The 19,307-nt window shown below is 47.7% G+C and overlaps 1 protein-coding gene across 1 annotated transcript in view; it reads right to left on the bottom strand.

Moving 5' to 3' along the window:
- Positions 1–7,565: 7,565 nt before the first annotated feature.
- The window catches only part of MYH9 (myosin heavy chain 9), a 69,770-nt gene continuing 58,028 nt past the window's right edge, over positions 7,566–19,307 (bottom strand). The window contains exons 27-41 of the mRNA XM_048300658.1: positions 18,940–19,084; positions 18,267–18,473; positions 17,193–17,297; positions 15,807–15,959; positions 15,193–15,441; positions 14,487–14,699; positions 13,606–13,818; positions 13,096–13,257; positions 12,279–12,407; positions 11,846–11,934; positions 11,518–11,641; positions 10,234–10,442; positions 9,710–9,818; positions 9,246–9,418; positions 7,566–9,114 (exon numbers count right to left, since the gene is read on the bottom strand). Of these exons, the coding sequence (XP_048156615.1) occupies positions 8,997–9,114; positions 9,246–9,418; positions 9,710–9,818; positions 10,234–10,442; positions 11,518–11,641; positions 11,846–11,934; positions 12,279–12,407; positions 13,096–13,257; positions 13,606–13,818; positions 14,487–14,699; positions 15,193–15,441; positions 15,807–15,959; positions 17,193–17,297; positions 18,267–18,473; positions 18,940–19,084 (2,398 nt within the window). The 3' untranslated portion in view covers positions 7,566–8,996. The remainder of the gene's footprint in view (positions 9,115–9,245; positions 9,419–9,709; positions 9,819–10,233; positions 10,443–11,517; positions 11,642–11,845; positions 11,935–12,278; positions 12,408–13,095; positions 13,258–13,605; positions 13,819–14,486; positions 14,700–15,192; positions 15,442–15,806; positions 15,960–17,192; positions 17,298–18,266; positions 18,474–18,939; positions 19,085–19,307) is intronic.

Consider the following 19,307-nt stretch of genomic DNA (forward strand, 5'->3'; position numbering starts at 1 on the left):
GAGTGGCAGGGGCCGTCTGTCCCCACTGCCACTCCCTCACCAGCATTCCTGAGTCTGCTCCAGCAGGCCGGCCCCTTGGAGTTGCTTCCCCGCCCGGCATCCCCCAGCCCTCTGCTTTTGTGATTTGTCTTTTCCTCCCCTTTACTGCAGCAGGAACTTTCCCTTGGGAGACATTAGTAGGGGAAGGGAGAGGAGGAGAAATGAGAGCCAGAAGTTCAGATGGTGAGCAGGAGCGAACTCACCCCTCCACTGCCAAAACCTCACTGAAAGCTCCAGAACTACTGGGAGTGTGAGCCTACAAGCCAAGGGCTCACTGCCCTGCCTCTGCTCAGCCCTCTTCTTCCCCACAACCCACTGAGGTCTCCGCAGTGTACCCCAAATCCCTCTGCAGCATCCCCAAAATCCCTGCTCGGGCTGCCTGTGGCTGTCCTGAGCCCAGAGCTCTGCTAGCACAGACATCAAGCCAGGTAATCCCTTCCATAAACTGCTCAAGCTCCAACTAAAACCACTGTTAAAGCAGTTTCCAGCTCCTCCATGGCTGTGGGGCAGCTGCTTTAGAATTAGTTTACAGCAAAGCTCTCCCTTTCATATAAAGCTATTACCAAGCTGTTGCTTTGTTTTAAAGCAATACCCTCACACTGCCAGCTCTGTGCTGTGATTGAGTGCCAGCTTAGGTGTCACAGCACCAAACCAGTCAGAGGCAGGGCAAAAAAATAAACTTCCCTCAAGTGCTTTAGCACTCAAAGGATACCTGAGAGCTGTGGGATCCCCAACCTTCAGAAACAAGCCCCTGCTGCAGCGTGCAGCCAGTAATCACATTTCATCCTGGCACAGACAAATTCCTTTTGCACTTCCTCCCTGCTGCCGAGCGCAGCACGCTCGCCCCGGAGAGCGAATTATAATCAAGCTCAGCGGGGCTCATAATCAACACAGGTAAGTACACATCGAGTCTCGCTGTGCTTCGGAAATAAATAAGGCAGCCCCTTTCACCTGCTCTATCGTCGTTAATTCATCTCTTTCTTCCAGCTTTCAACCCACAAGAAATTTCTTCAGCTGAAACCATTCTTCATTAGTTCTCTGAGATACTTAATTTTTAAACGCATCCCGGCCCATCAGTCACAGCTGGTATTCTTCTCCATCCACACTTTCCACGCCATCCACTAAGGAAGTAATTTAGCAGCAGGATCCTACCAGATCTACCAGATCCTCATGTCCCCAGATTTTACTTCTTCTTCTTTTTTTTTTTTTTTAAGAGGACAGAAGTTTAAATTGCAGAGCAGGAATTGCCATGAGCACTTATTTTCTGTGAAATGTTGTGCTGTGACTGGCTCTGGCATCAAAGGACTTGCTGGGTAGTTCAGAAAAGACAGGAGAGGAGAAAAAAGAGAAAAAAGAGAAAAGACAGTAAATATTTTATCTATTCACTGCTCAAGAAAACCAGAAAGCAGTAGCATCAAAACCATGTGGGAGCAATCCCTGGCACAGTAACCACCCAGGTTAGCAAGAAGGGCTGTGCCAGTTGCAACAGAAAAAGAAAAGGCAGAATCCAGAAGCTAAGCAGGTAAAGGGAACAAATTATATCAGAGCACAATTTTCCTGCCTGTGCAACCCATCTCTGCTGCTTGGTTCACTCTCACCCGGCAGCTCACGCAGGACAGGTCAGCCCTGCACACACCGGATTGTCCCCAGTTTCAGCAGTGTGAGGAGGACACATGGCTGGCAGACCTGGGAGCGGGTGTCTGTGATCCTCCCCAGCGAAGGTCCCTGGGCAGTGGCAATCAGTTTACCCCCAGCCTAAACAGGAGCCTAAGGGCTTCTTTTGTGACACCAGCAGTGGGGTTACCTGCCTGCATAGAGGCAGGGGCCCTGTTGGGCAGGCGGGAGTGTTGCTGGGATCAGCTGGAGGATTCTTAGGGTATCTCTGACCTGTGCTGGAGGAAATCAAGCGCAGAAGGGAGCTGTGGGCTCTTCTGGCTGGCCCCAGGGTGGATGAAAGTCCAACTAACCTGCTACAGTTCACAGGGAACGCTCTCTGCCTCGGTGGGCTGTCCCAGCAAGCGGGACTGTGACCAAGAGGCGCCCCATGGGCTCCCACCCCAGCACCTCTCACCCTTCTGCAGCACAGCCAAGGCTCTGCCGGGCCAGGAGGAGAGCGCTGGCGTTTCCAGTCCGGCTCTTCCCGCCACGGCGCCTGCTGGGACGTGTTTGCTTATTCCACCCCGGTGGCCAGGAAAAGGCTTTGTTTGACAGGGGAAAACGCAGCCAGCTGCCCACAGCAGTGCTGCTGCCCACACACACCTTGCCAGCAGAGAAATGAGCCTGGGGAGCCTCCCACCAGCACTACCCGAGTGCCTCCCGACTTCATGGCGGCCTGCAAACACAGATTAACTTTCCTGGGAAATGACAGAATCCAGCTCATGCTTTCTGTTAGGAGTGAATGTCCCATGACAGTTTATTTTAATCATCTTGCTGCTTTTAATAGTTCGTGGCAGTGTCGTGAGGCAGCCTCTCCTGCTGGGCAAGCCGCAGGTACTGCAGCCCTACGGAGAGCAGGCATCCTCTAGCACAGCTCATAGAGGTGCCAGGGGAATGCAGAGAGAAGATTTGGGGGGACTGATCTGCCAGATCCTGGACAGCAGAGCAGGGAACAACTGCTCTGTCCACCCAGGGGATCAGGACCTTGAAATCTTGCTTTGGAGAGAGGCTGCTTTGAAATGATCCTGCATGATAATCCTGGGCACAGCTCTTCCCCTGCCACATCCCATGTGCATGGAATGGGTGCCCACTTCCTCTCTCCATCACCTATCTCTTTGCTCCCAGGTTATGGGGGAGGAACCACAGAGAAGCTGCTATCTGGTCTCCTTCTGTGATTTTCTCCCTAATCCCCTTTCATCCTCTGCCCAAAGCAAACAACTCAGGTCCCTTCCTGGGGATGTGTTACCAGGCTTGGCTCATCCTCAGTGTCCCTCTACAGCTATTCTGTGTCTAGGGCTGTGCTATACCCTGTGAGAGGACCAGCCCTGCAGGGCATGCTGCACATGGTGACACATCCTTGGCCATTGGAATGATGGTCCCATCCACGTCCTGACACTTGCATTGGTGGCAGTGGGGCTGCCTGCTCAGCACCAGTCAGCCCCACAAATGCAAGTGCTGGGCCCAGCCCTGCTGGCTTTTCTGTTTAAGCAGCTCTGGGGCAGGGAAACGACCTCTGAGGTAGGTGGGGCTTTACTCCCAGTGTAATTTCCTCCTACGCTGTGGAGATACTCTGTGTTATCCTCCAGTGCAGCAGGGCTGCCAGGCGTGCTGGCCATCCCTACTCTGAACCAAATTCCTTGGCTGCAGCACAGAGGGGAGCACTTCCCTTAGCAAAGGAGAGGTCCTGGGATGCAGATAAATCCCCTCCAGCCTCACAGCAAGGGCCTGAATAAACACAGACAGCACAAACCTGGCACCTTTCCTCGTGTGGGGTACCACTGCCGTTTATCTGCAGATCCAGGCTGGAGCGTAAGCCACGTCCTTGAAGTTGCCTCCCAGAAACTTCCCAGGTGAGAGGGAAATGGTGAGCTGAGCTTCAAGCAAAAGCTGATCAAGAGCTTTGTCAGTACCTTACCCACAAGGACACATCAGGGCAAGACAGCCGGGTGCCTCGTGCTTCCGAAAATGATGAGCTGGCAAGCTGTGAGCTGCACAAGCACATCGACAGCCCACAGGATCAAAAGCCTGCACAGCAAATTGGGCTGTGTTACCCCATTAAAACCTGTGCTGATAACCTCAGCTTCAAAGGCTGCTGTAGTTCCTAGCGACAACATTTTAATACTTAGGCAAGCAGAGAGCCTCACCTGAGGCTGGAGCCAGTCTCTCCCCTGGAGCTGAGCTCCTTGCACCTGCACCAGCCACCAAGGAAGTTTGGGGAGGCAGAAACGGGGTCTGAAAGAGCCAGCTCCAACCCAGGATGGACTTGGCAGCACGGACACGGTGCATGCAGCCCCCCTGGCCTTCTCAGCTCCCATGGGGAAGTGCTGAGAAGGAAATGAAACAAGCTTTCAACACATGCGCACTGGCCTGGGCAGCCTACATCCGTCCAGCAGCTTGCAGGGCTGGGAAGTTTTGCCAGGGTCCTCTCAAATCCCAGGGACAGCCCAGGACTGAGTAAAGCATCTGGAAGGGAAGAACCTGGGCTAGGAGAAAGGATGCTTCCCTCACTGCTGCACCAGGCACGCCTCAGTGCCAGGAGTTTGGGGGAGGAAAAGTGAAAGGTGGGCTCAGCTCCGGCGCAATGCTGTTTCTTTATAAGGCAACACAGGGAGATGTTTCCCTGGATACAGTGGGAATGAAAAGCAGGAAGTTCCTTTGATCACAGCTCCAAGGGTTTGTTGTATTTTTTTCCTTTCTCCTTTACTCCACCAAGTCATTGCTTCACCCACAAAGCTGGTAAAGGCTGCCCCACATCTTTTGGCTGCAAAGTGCAGCATCCCTGCACTTCCAGGCAATCTCTCGACTGGCACCACCACTCTCTGCCACCAGAACTTCACGTCTCATGAGACTTTTTCTGGCCACAGAGCTCTGCTTCAAGCTCAGTCTTGAATGAGCTCAGGGATTTGAGCAATGGCTCTTCTCCTAAAAAGGAGCCAAAGGAAGTGATCTATTTGTCCCGAGTGATACACCCTGCCACAACACCCACTTCCCTGAGATTCTGCACAAATTCCATCAGAAGTCAATTAGGGCTGTAGTGAATTAAGCCATTCACAGTGTAATTCCAGCTTAATTAGCAGCAAGCAACCACATTATGAGTAACATGGCATGCGAGGCCAACCACTCCATCATCATCAGTCCTCCACTTCCTCCCTTGCTCTTCCTCAGGGCTGGAGAGCTGAGCAATAGTGAAACCTCCAAGGCAGACTCTCCTGCAGGGCATGTGTCCCATGGCCTCTGCTGCCTGCGTGCACCCTCAGCTGCTGTAGGGGAGTGGAGAAGGCAACCTGTCCTCAATGCTCAGTCCAAAGAGGGGCTGTACTTTTACCTAATTGGCTTTTCGGCGTCCTTCTCTGGACATTTTACCCAAATGTCTCAGAGAGGGAGGCTGCTCCAGTGCAGGGAGTCGGCTCCCTGCACCTCTCCTCTCATGTGCCAGACCATCCTTGCTCAAGACATTTCACAGTTTGCTTTTCCTCTTGCTGCACATCTGCTCCGCCACTCAGGCTTGAAATGGTAGCAAGGATGGAGTCACAAATTTAGGACAAAAAAGGTTTTGGTTTGGTTTTTTTGCTATCCTTTTCCTTCTGCTTTCGCTCCCACTGCTAAAGCAGCAGTGGAAAGGCAAAATTAAATCCAAACAGACAGCAGTTATCCACTAGTACTAGTTCTCTGTTCTGGAACTGGGAATACTATCTCCAGCATCTCCAGAACAGGCTGAGCTGCCTGGCCTCTAGCTGGGCTGCAGCAGTCTGCATTTTATTTTCAGATCACTCAAACCACCGCTCTGATACCTCCCTTACACCCCCCAGGCACAGAAAGCTGCAGATTTCTACCTTAGTTCCCCCACTCCAGTGCCTGTCACTGAGGAATCCCACTCCACAGCCATTGAATCTGCACCCTCATTCTCCATTTTCATTAAGTGGTACTTGAATCAATTTGCAGAAGAAATGGAAGAGAGCTAAATCCTAAATCTGGCAGGTCAGTGCTGCTGTGCCCAGGAACCCAGCTGGAACTGGCTCTAATGGCCACTGTCCTTGCTCTGCCCTGGGGGAAGCTGCAGCAGGAGCAAGCAGAGCATGCAGCTCCCCAGGAAAGAAGGCTCTTTGCACGGGATGATGCTGCAGGTCTGGTGATTTACCTCCATTTCCCAGAGGCTGGGGCTGGGCTGGTTGCTCTGCCCCTCGGTTCTGCTGTTGCAATGGTCTGTGAGGGACACACTGGAACCTGAAACAATTAAATTTTTTTTTAGGGACCTTATTACATTTAATGATCTGGTTGCCAATCATTGTTCCCAGTAGAATAGCCCAGTGCAAAGACAGGAATGTTTCTAATCAGCTTCATCATCTCTTGCATCTCCTCAAAGTTTCTCTATGCCCTTCCCACCCATTCAGACTCTTCCAACCCCTGCTGGGATCAGCCCTGAGGCCAGAGGGTGCAGACAACAAACAGAGCTCCAGAAACAACTTCCAGGAACCAGTTCTGTAAGGCCCACAGAGAAGGTCCCAGCTCCGTCTCTTTTCCACTCTTATTACAGCCCTTGTAACCATTCACTTAGTCAGACCATCCCCAAAATCCCAGGAAAAACCACTGTGAAGCATTTACCAGGCTCTGGAGAGCCACAGAAGAGCAACTAACCTGAAGCCATGAGAATCTCCTAGCACAAGGTTGCACTCTGCAAAGCAGAAAATGGAGAGTAGGAGACTTAATTTTGTCCCTTCCATGGGGATGCACAAAAAAGTGGAAAGCTGAAGAAAAATACTATGCCAGTTAAAAAAAAAAAAAAAACAAAGAGACACAAGCCTCTTTCCATCTTGCACAGGACAGAGCAGCAACCAAGCAGCTCAAGGCTAAGGACACAAAAAACAGCCTGAGCTTAAAAGGGTCATCACACCACCAGCACACAGGTTCTGCTCTGGATCACTGCAGTGCCTGGCCAGTGGTGCCATTTCAAGTTGATCCTATGATGGGAAAGCAATTTCTATGCAATTTAAAGGGCACACTGGTCTCAGAGATACCCTGCAAGTTTCTGCAAAACACTCCGGAAAAAGATTGAGGCAGCTGAGCCAGTAACCTCCCAGATGACACTAAGTGCAGTCCTATTTTTAACAGGCTGTATGCAGGACATCAGCACAGCAGTGCCTGTATTCCGCACATCATGAACCCACATCCATGCCTTAATCCCTATGCAGGCTTTCAAAAACTGCAGCCCATGTAACACACCTTCAAAAGTAGCTCATTCTCAACCGACCCTTTATAATGGGACTGCACCCACTTCTGCAGCAGCACATGGTTAACCGTGCCTGCTCCTTCTGCACCCCCCCTTGGCTTTTTAAACTTCTACTTACACTGGAGTTTCTTAACGAGAAGACTTTTCCCCTCCCAACATCTGGTTAGACAGAAACGCCGCCCTTTGGGAGCAGCAGCCACACGTGCTCCCCAGGGAAGGAGTTTCCCGTAAGCTGCACCCTCCCCGCTCCTTGTTTGCCGGCACTGCCCTGGCAGCAGCCCCTGCTGGCAGCACAGCCCCCTCATGGTGAGCGCCAGCGCCTCCTTCCCCATCGCTGCCACCCAGGCCCGGCCCAGCCCCGACCGCAGCTCCCAGCTCAGACTTTCTCAGCAAGGTCTAAATCTCGGCCAGCACGGGATGGGAGGGATGGGCTCGGGGTTCGGAGCTGCTGGGCTTGCACTGCAGCTTCTCATGCCCTGGCTGTAGGACCAGAATGCACTTGGGGCACTGCAAGGGGCCAGAAAGACCAGAATATGGGCACAAGTTTCTTATTCAATTTCTGGCAAAAATGTAACAAAAAGCAGAGTTTCCAGCCGCGCAGGGTCTTCACTGCACCGAGGGAAGGGCAACACACACTCACGACTGCAGCACATGGATAATCTTTATTGGTAACATCAGTGGAGCACCAGTAAACCATTACTGACTGTAGTGGTGACACACAGCTGAGGCACATGCTAAGGCACTTTTATTATATAAAAAAAAAATTTAATTCTTCTGTGACAGCAATTGGGACAGGAGGCTCTGCATTAGGGCGCTTCAGGCATACAGTATGGTGCTTCATATTTAAATTTTACTTTGCTCATAAGTAGGTCTAAATGCAGCATATACAATACGGTTAAGAATACAGGTAAATCCAGCAACCAGTGTACGGTGTAGAAAAGTAAAGACTATCTATATATAACCATGGTCCCGAGAGAAAGGCAGTGATAAAGACCTTTATTTTTTTTCTTAATTACTTATTACAAGAAATACAAAGGCCTTACATATATCTGTGCAGATTAAAGGGTTTTTAATATACTCTTAGTCAATGGTGCACAATAACTAATCCCAACCCCTGGTTACAGAGCAGGTGCAAGAGGCTTGGACATGTAAATAAGAGGAACTTCCCTCCCCTTATCCCCACCCTCTGCCCACTACTCTATTAAATTCCTCTAGATTCTGTCTATTACCATTAAATATATTTGGTCCCCCAGAGATTCTCGGACAAGCACAAGGACATTGCTCTGCTCCCCCAGCCTGTCGTTAACTACTGGTCCACACTACCTTAGATGAAACCGCTCAGAGGCAGAGACACTAACAGGACATCATTGCACTTCAGAGATCTGTCCAGACAGGAAAAAGAAGGGAGAAAAAAAGAAAAAAATGGGAAAAAAGAGACATGGGGGGGTGAAAATAAAGGAGACAACTTTGGCAAATCCTCCAGGTAACAGGTCCCAAGAGGAGTTTCCTCTTCAGCCCTCCCTGGAAACACATGAAAGAAGAAAGGGCAAATTGCCATGGCCAAAGCACACCGTTTTTCCTGAAACTGCTCCCAAACCACATGGGTGGGCAGATTAAAAGAGGCAGAAGTCTGAGGTCACTGAACATGATTGCCGAAAGCAAACAAAGAGGGAGGGGAAAGAATACAGGAAGAAGCTTCCCTGCAGCTAGAATTGAAGACAAAAGGAGATTTACAGCAAAAATAATCTTTCCCTAACCCCACTCCCTCCAAACTGTGTAAGGATTTACCAGCAGACATGGCACAGACAGGTTCTACAGGCCTTTGCAGTGGCCAAACTGCTGGTCAAATTTCAGAGCCCTGACTCTTTGGCATTAAATACAAAGAGGATTAGGAAACTGGAAAGAGGAGAAAACTAGGAACACAGACGCCTGATGGCTCCAGATACATAGACCTGGGCTTGCTCTGCAGATCCCCCAGCCAATTTAGGAGGAGAGGGTTTGCTGAAAGTCCAATGGAAGAAGGGAGGGTAGATGGGTCACTCCCTCACATGTAACCTGGGTCAAATGGGAGGACTTATTCAGTAGCTTTGGCATCACCAGCATCTGCCTTGCCGTCCACTTCCTCGTCGGAGCACTCTCCTGTTCCCTTCCTGACCATCCGACGTGTCACGACGAACGGCAGGTCCCCACGCCTAGGGAAGGACACACAGCCCGTCAGCAGCGTCCCACCGAACTCAGCAGGCAGGGCAGGCTCTGGGAGGAGCTGAGGGTTTGCTGTGGGCAGCTGCACAAAGCCCGTGCTGGACTGGCTGCTCCTCCTTACCTGAGTTTGCTCTTCAGGGAGCTGACTTCTCTGTTCATTGCATCCGCTGTTTCGGTAGCATCCTCCAGCTCCCGCTGGAGCTTCCTGCGGGATGCATTGGCTCTCTGGGCCTCCTCTTCTGCCTCCTCCAGCTGGCGCTTCAGCTGCTTCAAGCGCATGTTTGCCTTGTCCGCCTGAGCATGTATGGGGCAGAAAATAGTAAGAACTCAGTGTTTCCCCAGTTGCAGCACAGTAGTTAGAGCAGCAAAAAGAGTTTCCAAAGCCCCCTCTTCCCTTTCTAAAGGGAGCTGCCTAGGATTTGAGAGGTCCTAGCTTTTCTTTAAAAGCATTTTCATCTGTCTCATCTTGCAATTATTACAGTGACAGAGAAGAAGAGAAATCCGTAGGATGGTGAATGCCTTGGTCACAGAAGGGAAATCCTGCTCCCCAGAAGACTCACAGACACTGCAGGTCACTGTACCCACCTGATCTTTGAATTGCTCAGCATTACGCCTCTCATCATCCACCTGCAGCAAGATGTCTTTCAGCTTCTTCTCGGCACGGCGCACCTGCTTGCTGGCAGCCTGGCGCTCCCTGGACACAAACATGGAGGCTCACACAACAGCTTATCTCCCCCCGTCCCCAACAAGAGTACCTGACTTGGGCAAGTTACAAGTGAGGAAGATGGCAAGAGTCCTCCTTAACTTAGGAAGAAAAGGGGGTAGGAAGCAGTGTTTCCCAGAAATGACCAAAAGGCTGATGTCACACGGATGAGAGCTACAGAGGGGCAACAAGTGTACCACAGCTGCAGTTTAAGGAGTGGTTAAGTTCAGAAGAAGCTGTAAATTTCTACTGTGAAAAAAAGGAAGTTTTGCCAAGATCTTACTTCTGTACTACCCAGTATACCTAGGATGAAGCTCTCACTCCAACAAATCAGAATTAAGAAGAGCTTAAAATCCCAGAAGGGGCGGAAGCTCGTAAAGCAGACGGAGTTCCTACTAGCACGTACTTTGTCTCCATGTCCAACTGCTCTTCCAGCTGTGCTATCTTTGCTTCCAAGGCCGTGATGCTAGCCTTGTACTTGGACTTGACGGCGCTCTCCATCTCCTGCAGTTTGAGCTTGAGCTCCTTGTTCTGGCGCTCCATCTGCTGGCGAGCGTTCTCGTTCTTCTGCGCGTTGCTGCGCTCAGCGTTCAGGTCGGCGTTCATCTGATCGATCTGCAGGGGGAGAGAGAGATAAGGACTCCTCAGCACAGCCAGTGCTCCTGCCTGAAAGGCTCATTTATTTGTCAGACTCAAAAAGAACAAGGACCCCGAGGGCAAGCTGAATACTTGGAATAACTCCAATGCAGAGGGAGCTGTCTATAGGCAGGGCACTTCTCACAGTATCTTAGTTTACCCAGATTTTCAAAGTAATTCCTTGAATAACAGGTTTATCAACCTCCTCTTAGGGCTAACTAAACTTGCCAATCACATTCACTGCCCTCTGGGGCAAAGGCCATGGTCTGGCACTTAACACAGCAATTATCAGTCTCTGAACTACAAAAATCCTGAGGCAAGTGGATCCAATATATGTGCTTTACTAATTTGTTTATTTGCTGTCCGTCTACTTCCACTACAAAGAAGCAGCTTAAAAATACTATCAGATGTAAAAGGGCAAGAACTTGTCCACCTCCAAGCCAGGGCTCTGGCTGATAGTCAACCAAGTAAAGAACTACACTCTCATCCATCAGAATGAATGAGCCCTTTGGAAAACCATCAGCCCAGCTCCTTGGCTTTGGAGCACTAAGAAAACAACATGCTTGACTCTCAAAGTTGGGTAGACAAAATATGGCAGACAACAGGCAGATTAAGATCGTGGTTTCTATAGCAGCCTAACAAATTTCGTATGTTCAGTCCATTTGAAACAGCATACAACTGGCAGAAAAATAACTTTCCAAACACATTGTGGCACTGTTCAGCATGTCAAGTTGGAGCAGCATGCCACAGATCATCTTTCTCAATATCCCTTAATACAGAAAAAAGGGACTGGGAGGGGTTGGTTTGGTTTAAAATAAACTTGGGAGATTGTTCCAGCTACCCAATGATTTTAAATGGTCAAAGCCAGTGAGTTAACACCAATTTTGGCTGCTATTTTCTGTACCATGGTATCCAGCTGTTTCATCTTGCTCACACCTATGGCTTTCTGAGGGCCTGCACTGTGCCCAGGGCAGCTGCTGGCATTACTCAGAGCACAGTTTGACCATTCACACAGAGCAGAGAACCTCATGGGCCATGCAGCCTGAACAGGTACCTGAAGATTTGCCTTCTTGAGCCGGTCATTGATTATCTCTGTGTTGCCCTGTTCTTCTTCTAACTCCTCCTCCAGCTGAGCTATCCGTGCCTCCAGGCGCCTCTTCTCCTCCATGGCCAGTGCTCTACAGGACACAGAGTCATGAAAGCATTAAAGCAGCACTGATGGCATCGACGCCTTGGGAAAACTCACCTCTCGTACACAAAATTAGCTCAGTCTTTCAAGACCAGAGGGGATACAGTGTGTGCTGCAGTCTACAGAAAAGTAACAGGCCAAGAAGTGTTTTCTCAAAGCAGCTCCTCCTCCCTCAATGGGGAACATTACTCACCCTTTACCACTGTTGTTGGCAATCTCATCAGCCAGCTCATCCCTCTCTTGCTGGGCCTGGCGCTTGGCACGCTCAGCAGCTGCAAGCTCCTGGAATGAAAACGAGACGGACAGTGATCCAATAGGAAGCTACCAATTAATGCAGCATAGGAAAAAGGAGTTACTGGTAATGGCTGGTATGGTCTCTAGCATGATCCAGAGCTAATTATACTACATGGCCTGCTCCCTGTCCACCCCACATCTTCCTTTGCTTTGCACACGCCTGTCACAGCTGTCAGAAAAGGGCCAAATTCTGCACTTTTAACCAGACCTCATATTTGAGCAGAGCAAAAAGTACAAAAGAAAAGAACAAAACACTCCAGCTTAGATTGCTGCATATAGTTCTTGGCCAAAGAAAACAAACCAACCCTTGACTTGCATGCATATTCCATTACCTCCTGCAATTGGATCATCTCTGCCTCCATGCTTTTCAGCTTCTTCTCATTTTCTTTGGCCTGTGCCAAGATCTCTTCTCTGGAAGTACGTGTGTCCTCCAGTTCCCGCATGTAATCCTTCATTTGTGCCTGAAAAGGGAGAACAGAAAGGGGTGTACTTCGGAGCATTCATATTAAGAAATGTGGTTGGTTTGTCTTTTGGGAAACATGGATGGAAAACAGAAACAGGGATTCATTATTCTTCAGCAACCACAAAAGTTGCTGTAAAAACAGAAGGAATCATCCTTTTTGTATTTCACGAATAACATGAATAAGTATCAATGGAAGCAAACAGGATTGCTTATTTGCAGAAGGGAGGTTTTGTCAGATAAATGGAGAGGGGAAGGGAAGGTATAGGAAGCTTTCTAGTGAAGCAATGGAATGAACAGTCTAGGGAGGATTTAGTTTTTTCTAAGAACAGGTCAGACAACTGTTTGCAGGAATTAAAAAAGCACAACAGAGCCATCTTGGGGCAGGAGCAGGCCTAAATATTATTTAAGGTCCTCTAGTTTTGCAGCTCTGTAATCCTTTCCAAAAACACGGACCTGAGACAAGCACTAGAGTGGACTTTGCCTACAGCTTGTCTCCTGGGAAGCTAAGCAGGCAGATTGTGATTAGAAGAATGTTCGAAACACCAAAAAATCTTTCCCAGTGAACTCCTGCAAGGTTCTGCTGCTCTTGTGACACTGATGCATTGTTCTGGTGAGGTGGAATCTTGCATCCCGTTTCCCCGGGTTAAAGCTCTGCCCTGACAGCTGAAACAGCTGCAATGTTTCACCTGCAGTTTGCGCAGCTGCTTGATGGCTTCTTCACGGTTCTTGTTAGCAGTGTCTATATGGCTTTCCAAATCCTTCAGGTCCATCTCGAGCTTCTTCCTGGCAGCCACAGCCATGGAGCGCTGTTTTCGTTCATCCTCCAGTTCCGCCTCCATCTCCCGAACCTGTGTGGAGGAGCAGAGGCATCAGCATTTCAGCTCCTTCATTTCCCAGCACCCACTTTTCACATTCCCCTTTCAAAGGCTACATAAGTGCAAGCATGTGACTTGTCTTCGTTCTCCCTGGCAGGGGGATGGGGCTAACATTCCTCACTAATAAAGCCCCACGGGTTCCTTTGATAGACAAAGGCTATTGGAACGATCACACAAGGGAGGAAGTCTCTCAGAGCTCTGCAATACTGCCTGGAGTATTAACATTAACAATCTCTGGACTGGCACTGTCTGTCTGACCATCTTTGGACACAAGTGCCTTTGTGTACAGAATGCACTGAGGATTTACAGAGCAATTCTTACTTGTCTGATTAGCTGTTTCTTCTTCTCTTCATTCTGTTCATCACGCCCCTGCAGGTCCCGGTCAAACTGTGCCTTCATAGCCTGTTGGTTCACTTCTAGCCGCAGTTTGGCATCCTCTGTGGCCTGCAGCTCATCCTCCAGCTCTTCCAGCTGTGTCTTCATCTCCTCCACCTGCTGCTCCAGGGCTCGCTTAGCTTTCTCCAGCTCATGGACCTACAACAGAGTACCACACGTGAGGTTTCCCCAAAGACTACAGACAATTTAATCTACCCTATCAGAAAAAAAAGGCTAAGAACAGACACCCACATCAGACAGGATCAAGAACGCTGTATCTGTCCTTTGTATTATGGCTGATGCAAGCTGCCAGTCTGAACCACAACTACTGTTAGTTCTGACCGTGTGTGTGTAGTGGTGGGGAGAAAGAGAAAAGCATTTGTCAGCCCAGTCCTGACTTGCTGCAAACTTATCAGAGCTGGACACCTCTGGTTCTGACAGAATTCAAGAAAGTACTTCTTAGTCTCTAAATGTATTCTTTTCCTTCAGTAACATAGCATTTCTTCTTTTGAAATACTGGAGGTAATGTCTTCCACTGCCCGGCTAATTGCTGTTATTTTACATATCAGGCTCACACCACACCTTCATCTCCACCACAACAATACCAGGTAATTTTCAGGTTTGCCACTGCCTCACTTGGGTCATTTCCAGCCCATCTTTACCACTTAGTGATGTAATACAAACATAACATTCACAAACTCACAACGTATCCAGTACTCTCTACAACGTTCCTCTGTGTTACCACTGGCATAGGCTTTTTGCAGTACAAAAGTAACAGTATCAACTGTGTGGCATTTCCCGCCGGGACACTTCAACTGGATACTTACGCTTTTCCCAACATCATCCTTGGAGCTCATGAGATCTTCCATCTCCGCACGGAACTGCTTATTGACTCGTTCCAGCTCAGCCTTCTGCTCTATGGCTTCTTCCAGGGCTCTGGCCAGGGACAGGGCCTTGGTCTCCTTCTCCCGGGCCTCTGCCTCAGCGCGGTCCCGTTCCTCCGCATACTTGGCAGAGATGGTCTTCTCCTCTGCCAGCAGCTACAAGAGCACAGCATCAGTGTTCTGAGAAATTGCTGATCACTTGCTAAACAAGGTAAATATTCACCTTTTCATCAGGGCCTTATTAATTGTGTTCTTCCAAGGATAGAAGAATCAAGAAAATGCAGCTTCAGAGAATGAAGCGTGCCATCCCATCTCTAACAACTGTGCTGACCTCAAGTAAACAAACCTCTGATTTCCTAGGCCTCCAACCTATTATTTTCAACCTTCTCTGAGATGATGTGCAAACAACACTTCAAACTCAGTCCTGGATTTGACATAAATGTTATCCCTTTGGGAAAAGGAACATCGCTTAACTTCCTATTCATAGAACAAAATTAATTTACTTCTATTAAAGCTTATTTTTCCACTCTGTGTGCTCTGCCTTAGTTCAGAAACAAATATGCATTCTCCAAGCAGTATTGCTTAGGTGTTCCTAAAGCAGACCTATCAGTAAGATGTACCTACTGAATGCTTATGACTGAAGTCATACCTGATCAAACTTCTTCTGCTTCTTCTCTAGGTTGGAAACGATCTGCCGCTGATGATCCAAGTCCACAGCGAGGTCATCCAGCTCTTGCTGCAGGCGGGTCTTCGTTTTTTCCAGCTTGTCATATGCAGCTGTCTTCTCTTCATATCGCTGGCTCAAGCCCTCCAAGTCCTTCTGCAGCTTCTTCCTGGCTTCCTCTGCTGACTCAAGGCAGCCCAGGCCATCATCCATCTTCTTCTTCGCATCTATTGCCTAAAGAACCAAGATTGCACATGAAGCCACAGGAAATGTTCTGTGCAATTTACCGGCACCAAAAATGTAGGACTTTCAAGTAAGAAAGTCTGCTCATTTCTGAAGGTACTACTCCCTGCTCAGATAATACTGCATGACTAAATTCCCAAAGGAATTCCTGGACAGAAATCTAAAAGCAGTTCATATGATTATCATCAGAGACCTCTTCATTTCTTCTCTCACCCAAATCAGCAACATCACCCTTGCCCAGGAAAGGTTGCGTTACTAGAAGTCAATTCAGCATTTAAATTTTACGTTCCACAAGACAGACCTGTACTTATGCTTCCTCTCAAAAGTCACTGGTTTACGGGATGCAGACTCTGTACCTGTTGCTGAAGAATAGAGATCTGTTTCTCCAGGTTTCTCTTTGCCTCCTCCTCTTCTTCCAGTTGTTCCTTGAAAGCATTCTTCTCATCCTCCATTTGCTTCAGCTTAGTGCTGAGGCTCAGTTTGAGGCGAGTCTCCTCCTGCAGCAGCTCCTACAAAGCAAACACCCCAGTGGAATTCAGCACTGCTCCTTGGATTTAAAGGCTCACAGTCCTTACCCACTCTCTCCAGAAGGAATGCTTCTAAAGTTGAGCTTAAGTATGCAACTAATTTCACAGATAAGACAACCGAAGACAGAATTTAAATAACTGTCTTTCGATGAGTCAGTATAGAAACAAAATATTCAGAAAGGGTCCTATTCTCTCCTATGCTCTAATCGCTGAAGTACACTCCTTGCCACACAAGCCTCTCCACAGTCCTTTTTCAAGTCCTCCAAGTAGCACACAAAGTATTCAGACCTTTCCCAACAACAGTATGACTGTACTCTGCTATGTGTCTCTCTCCTATTCCAGCACCAAAGGAACAGACAACAGGCCCAAGTGCTCCAGCATGGTTAAAAACAACACTGGTCTCAGCAGAACTGGTCACTCACCAGCTTAGGGCACAACAGCATTGACTGACTTACACTGCCAGTGCTTGAGCTGAAGGATCTGTAAAGATTAATCAATCTTCAAACTAGTGCAGAATTTTTCTATTGTGCCCTGCCTTTGAGTCTGTTTTTTAAGGAGCAGTAAGTAGACAGAACATCAATGACTGTTCAAGGCTATTTATTATTGATGTGCTCTTTCTTTCCCTTCCAACCCTTTTAGCACTCCATGCTCGACCTTAAGAGTCATATTCTAACTGTAAATGCTTGTTTATCCCAAAGTGTAAGTCTAAGGATGATTTATTTCCTGAAAAAATACAAAATTATTTGAATCTATCACTTCCCCAACATCCACTGGGAAATAAAACTTTCTGTTTAACTTTACAAACTTACTGGAAATCACACACATAAAAAAACCCTGTTAAACACTTGACTATGAAGATCTCAAACAAGAACTTCAAACAAGCATTCCAGTCAGTTGAAGCACTAAAGTGCTCTCAGGTGGAAAGGTGATAGAGCAGAACTTCTAAACCCAAGACAGGGAAAGTCACATATGTTCCACGGGCTGAGGAAGCAGAAGGAAGATAACCAGCTTGTTTCTGTAGAAATGCTCTCATTACCATGCTATAGAAACCCTCAGCAAAAAAAAAAAAAAAAAAAAAAAGAAAAAGAAAAAAAAGAAATCCAGATCAAATTCTTTGAATTGCTGTATAACCAGTACTTAATGGCATCCAGAGTGATTTCTCCCATTACCAATTTGTAACAGACACACAGTTGCCTTGGTTTCCAAAGCTCTCACCTGTGTATCCTGAAGCTGTGATTCCAGAGCAGAGAAATCCTTTGCTAATTTGATTGATTTACTGTCAGACTGGTTCAGAAGACCTGTGACATTGTCCAACTCGACCTGAAGGAGAGATCAGCATATCAGTTATTGAATGCATCAGCAAAAACAAAGACAGGAAGAGGTGAGCAGCTATGAGACCTAGAAGTGAAAACTGAGGCACCTCTCAACAAGAAGGCATGCGTATAATCACTCAGGGAATGAATATATCACTTCCACAGTCCCAGGAATTAAATATGAGAAGCTAAAAAGAGATGTTTATTTCAGATCACCTCTGTTACAACAGCCTTCTGATTTTGGTTGGTTTGGGGTTTTTTAAAGGCCTATATGAGATTTTAGACAGCCTGGTAAGCAATTGTAAAAGCTTTTATTAAACTAACTCTCTTCTATTTTGTACTATCTGCTTCAGGATTATATCTGGAGTCTCAAAATTACGTTTTCACACTCCAAAAGACTGTGCATACACTGGCAATGTTCAACTTTTAATGACAACCCTCCGTAAAGGAGAAGGCTGAAGACAATGTTTCCTAAGGGATTTGCTGCTCCTTTGAAGAGAGGAGAAACTCCTAAGTTCCCACATCATCCTTTAACCACTCCTCATCACCATCAACCATGTGACAAAACTTCCAGACCCTGTCTTCCACAGGAGTTACACAATCACCAGTCTGTGTGTGCCACTCCAGGTGCTCTTGCAGCCGAGTGCTCGCAGAGCTGTGCTGTGCAAGCCACTGCCTGCTTTAGGGGGGCACAGACACTCTGACTCCTTGAGCCTTACAAATCTCAAACAGCAACTGGTTGTTTCACCTTCTCAGGGCTCCTCAAAATAAGTGACATCCATCCAAATATCCTGATCTGGCAATGAGTTAAGGAGTTTGCATAGTCCTTGGGAAGCAAACTATGGATTTGCTTTTTGTAGGAATATTATCCTCAGGAGGAACAACATTTTTGAACTAGCCATGGGGAGATACCAGCCTACAACCTTTTCTCTCTCTTCAGCTTGGGCTGAAGCTAAGGAAAACCCATGCCACTCACCTGCAGTTTGTTAACCCTCTCAGCCAGTTCAGTCTTCACTCTTTCGCCTTCTGTGAATTTCACCTGCAGTTCCTGGAGCTGAGCATCCACTTTTTTCCGCTTGTGCTCAGCATCCCCTTTGCCCTGCAGAAGAGCCTTCACCTCATTGGACAGTTCAACCTTCTCACTTTCCAGAGCTTGTTTTGCTTTTTCAAGATTTGCTTTCACCTGAAGAGGAAAAGAAAAGGCAGCAAAGCCCCTTAGACTTCAGATATGGCAGGATCCAGTGAGTACATGTTTTTCCAACAAGCAAGCTAATGCTGTATGTTTAGCAGTTAAGTTGCAGACTGCTTACTCAGAAAAAAACAATATGAACAGCCTGTTACTGATAAGCAGGAGGCAATCTAACAATCAGAGAAGACAACAATACAGAAAAAAAGTCTTGCACCATCAGACTTCCAATCTAAAGGTTGTACAACTCAACAACTGCTATCAGTGAGAAGAATGTCTTAGCTGTGCAGGAGAAAAAAGAATGAATGTCACTATTTAAAACAGCTTCATATATGCTTTATGGAGAAAAATGATCTACCAAGGGAAGAACACATGTATCAGTATCATGAACACTTTGTGCTCTTCTGCACTGTCATTTCAGGGAGGTTGACTGCTTTGACTTTGTGTTTTCTGTCCCACATACCCGTTTGGTTTGTTCTAACTGCTCTGCCAGCTCTTCAATAGCTTGTGAATGTTTCTGCCTCATCTCCTGGATTTGAGCCTCGTGAGTCTTTGCCTCATCTTCAAGGGTCTTCTTCAAAACCGTTACTTCTTGTTCTCTCTTTGACCTGCAAAATTCACAATTCCATTCAGATGCCGAGGAGGGAGTCAAACAGAGGTGTATATCCACCAACAGCATCTCTAATGCAGAAAAATGCCAAGGTCTGTTTAGGCTACAAAGATACTTTTCAAAGGTAGCACTTAGCATTGCATCCTTCGTAAGTGCAAGCTGGCAGCATGATTTCTGCCTAAGAAGCCTGAAAGTACAGATGTTTCAGGGGTAGCACTAGC

This window comes from Corvus hawaiiensis, chromosome 4 (assembly GCF_020740725.1).
Source record: "Corvus hawaiiensis isolate bCorHaw1 chromosome 4, bCorHaw1.pri.cur, whole genome shotgun sequence".
NCBI classification, from domain to species: domain Eukaryota; kingdom Metazoa; phylum Chordata; class Aves; order Passeriformes; family Corvidae; genus Corvus; species Corvus hawaiiensis.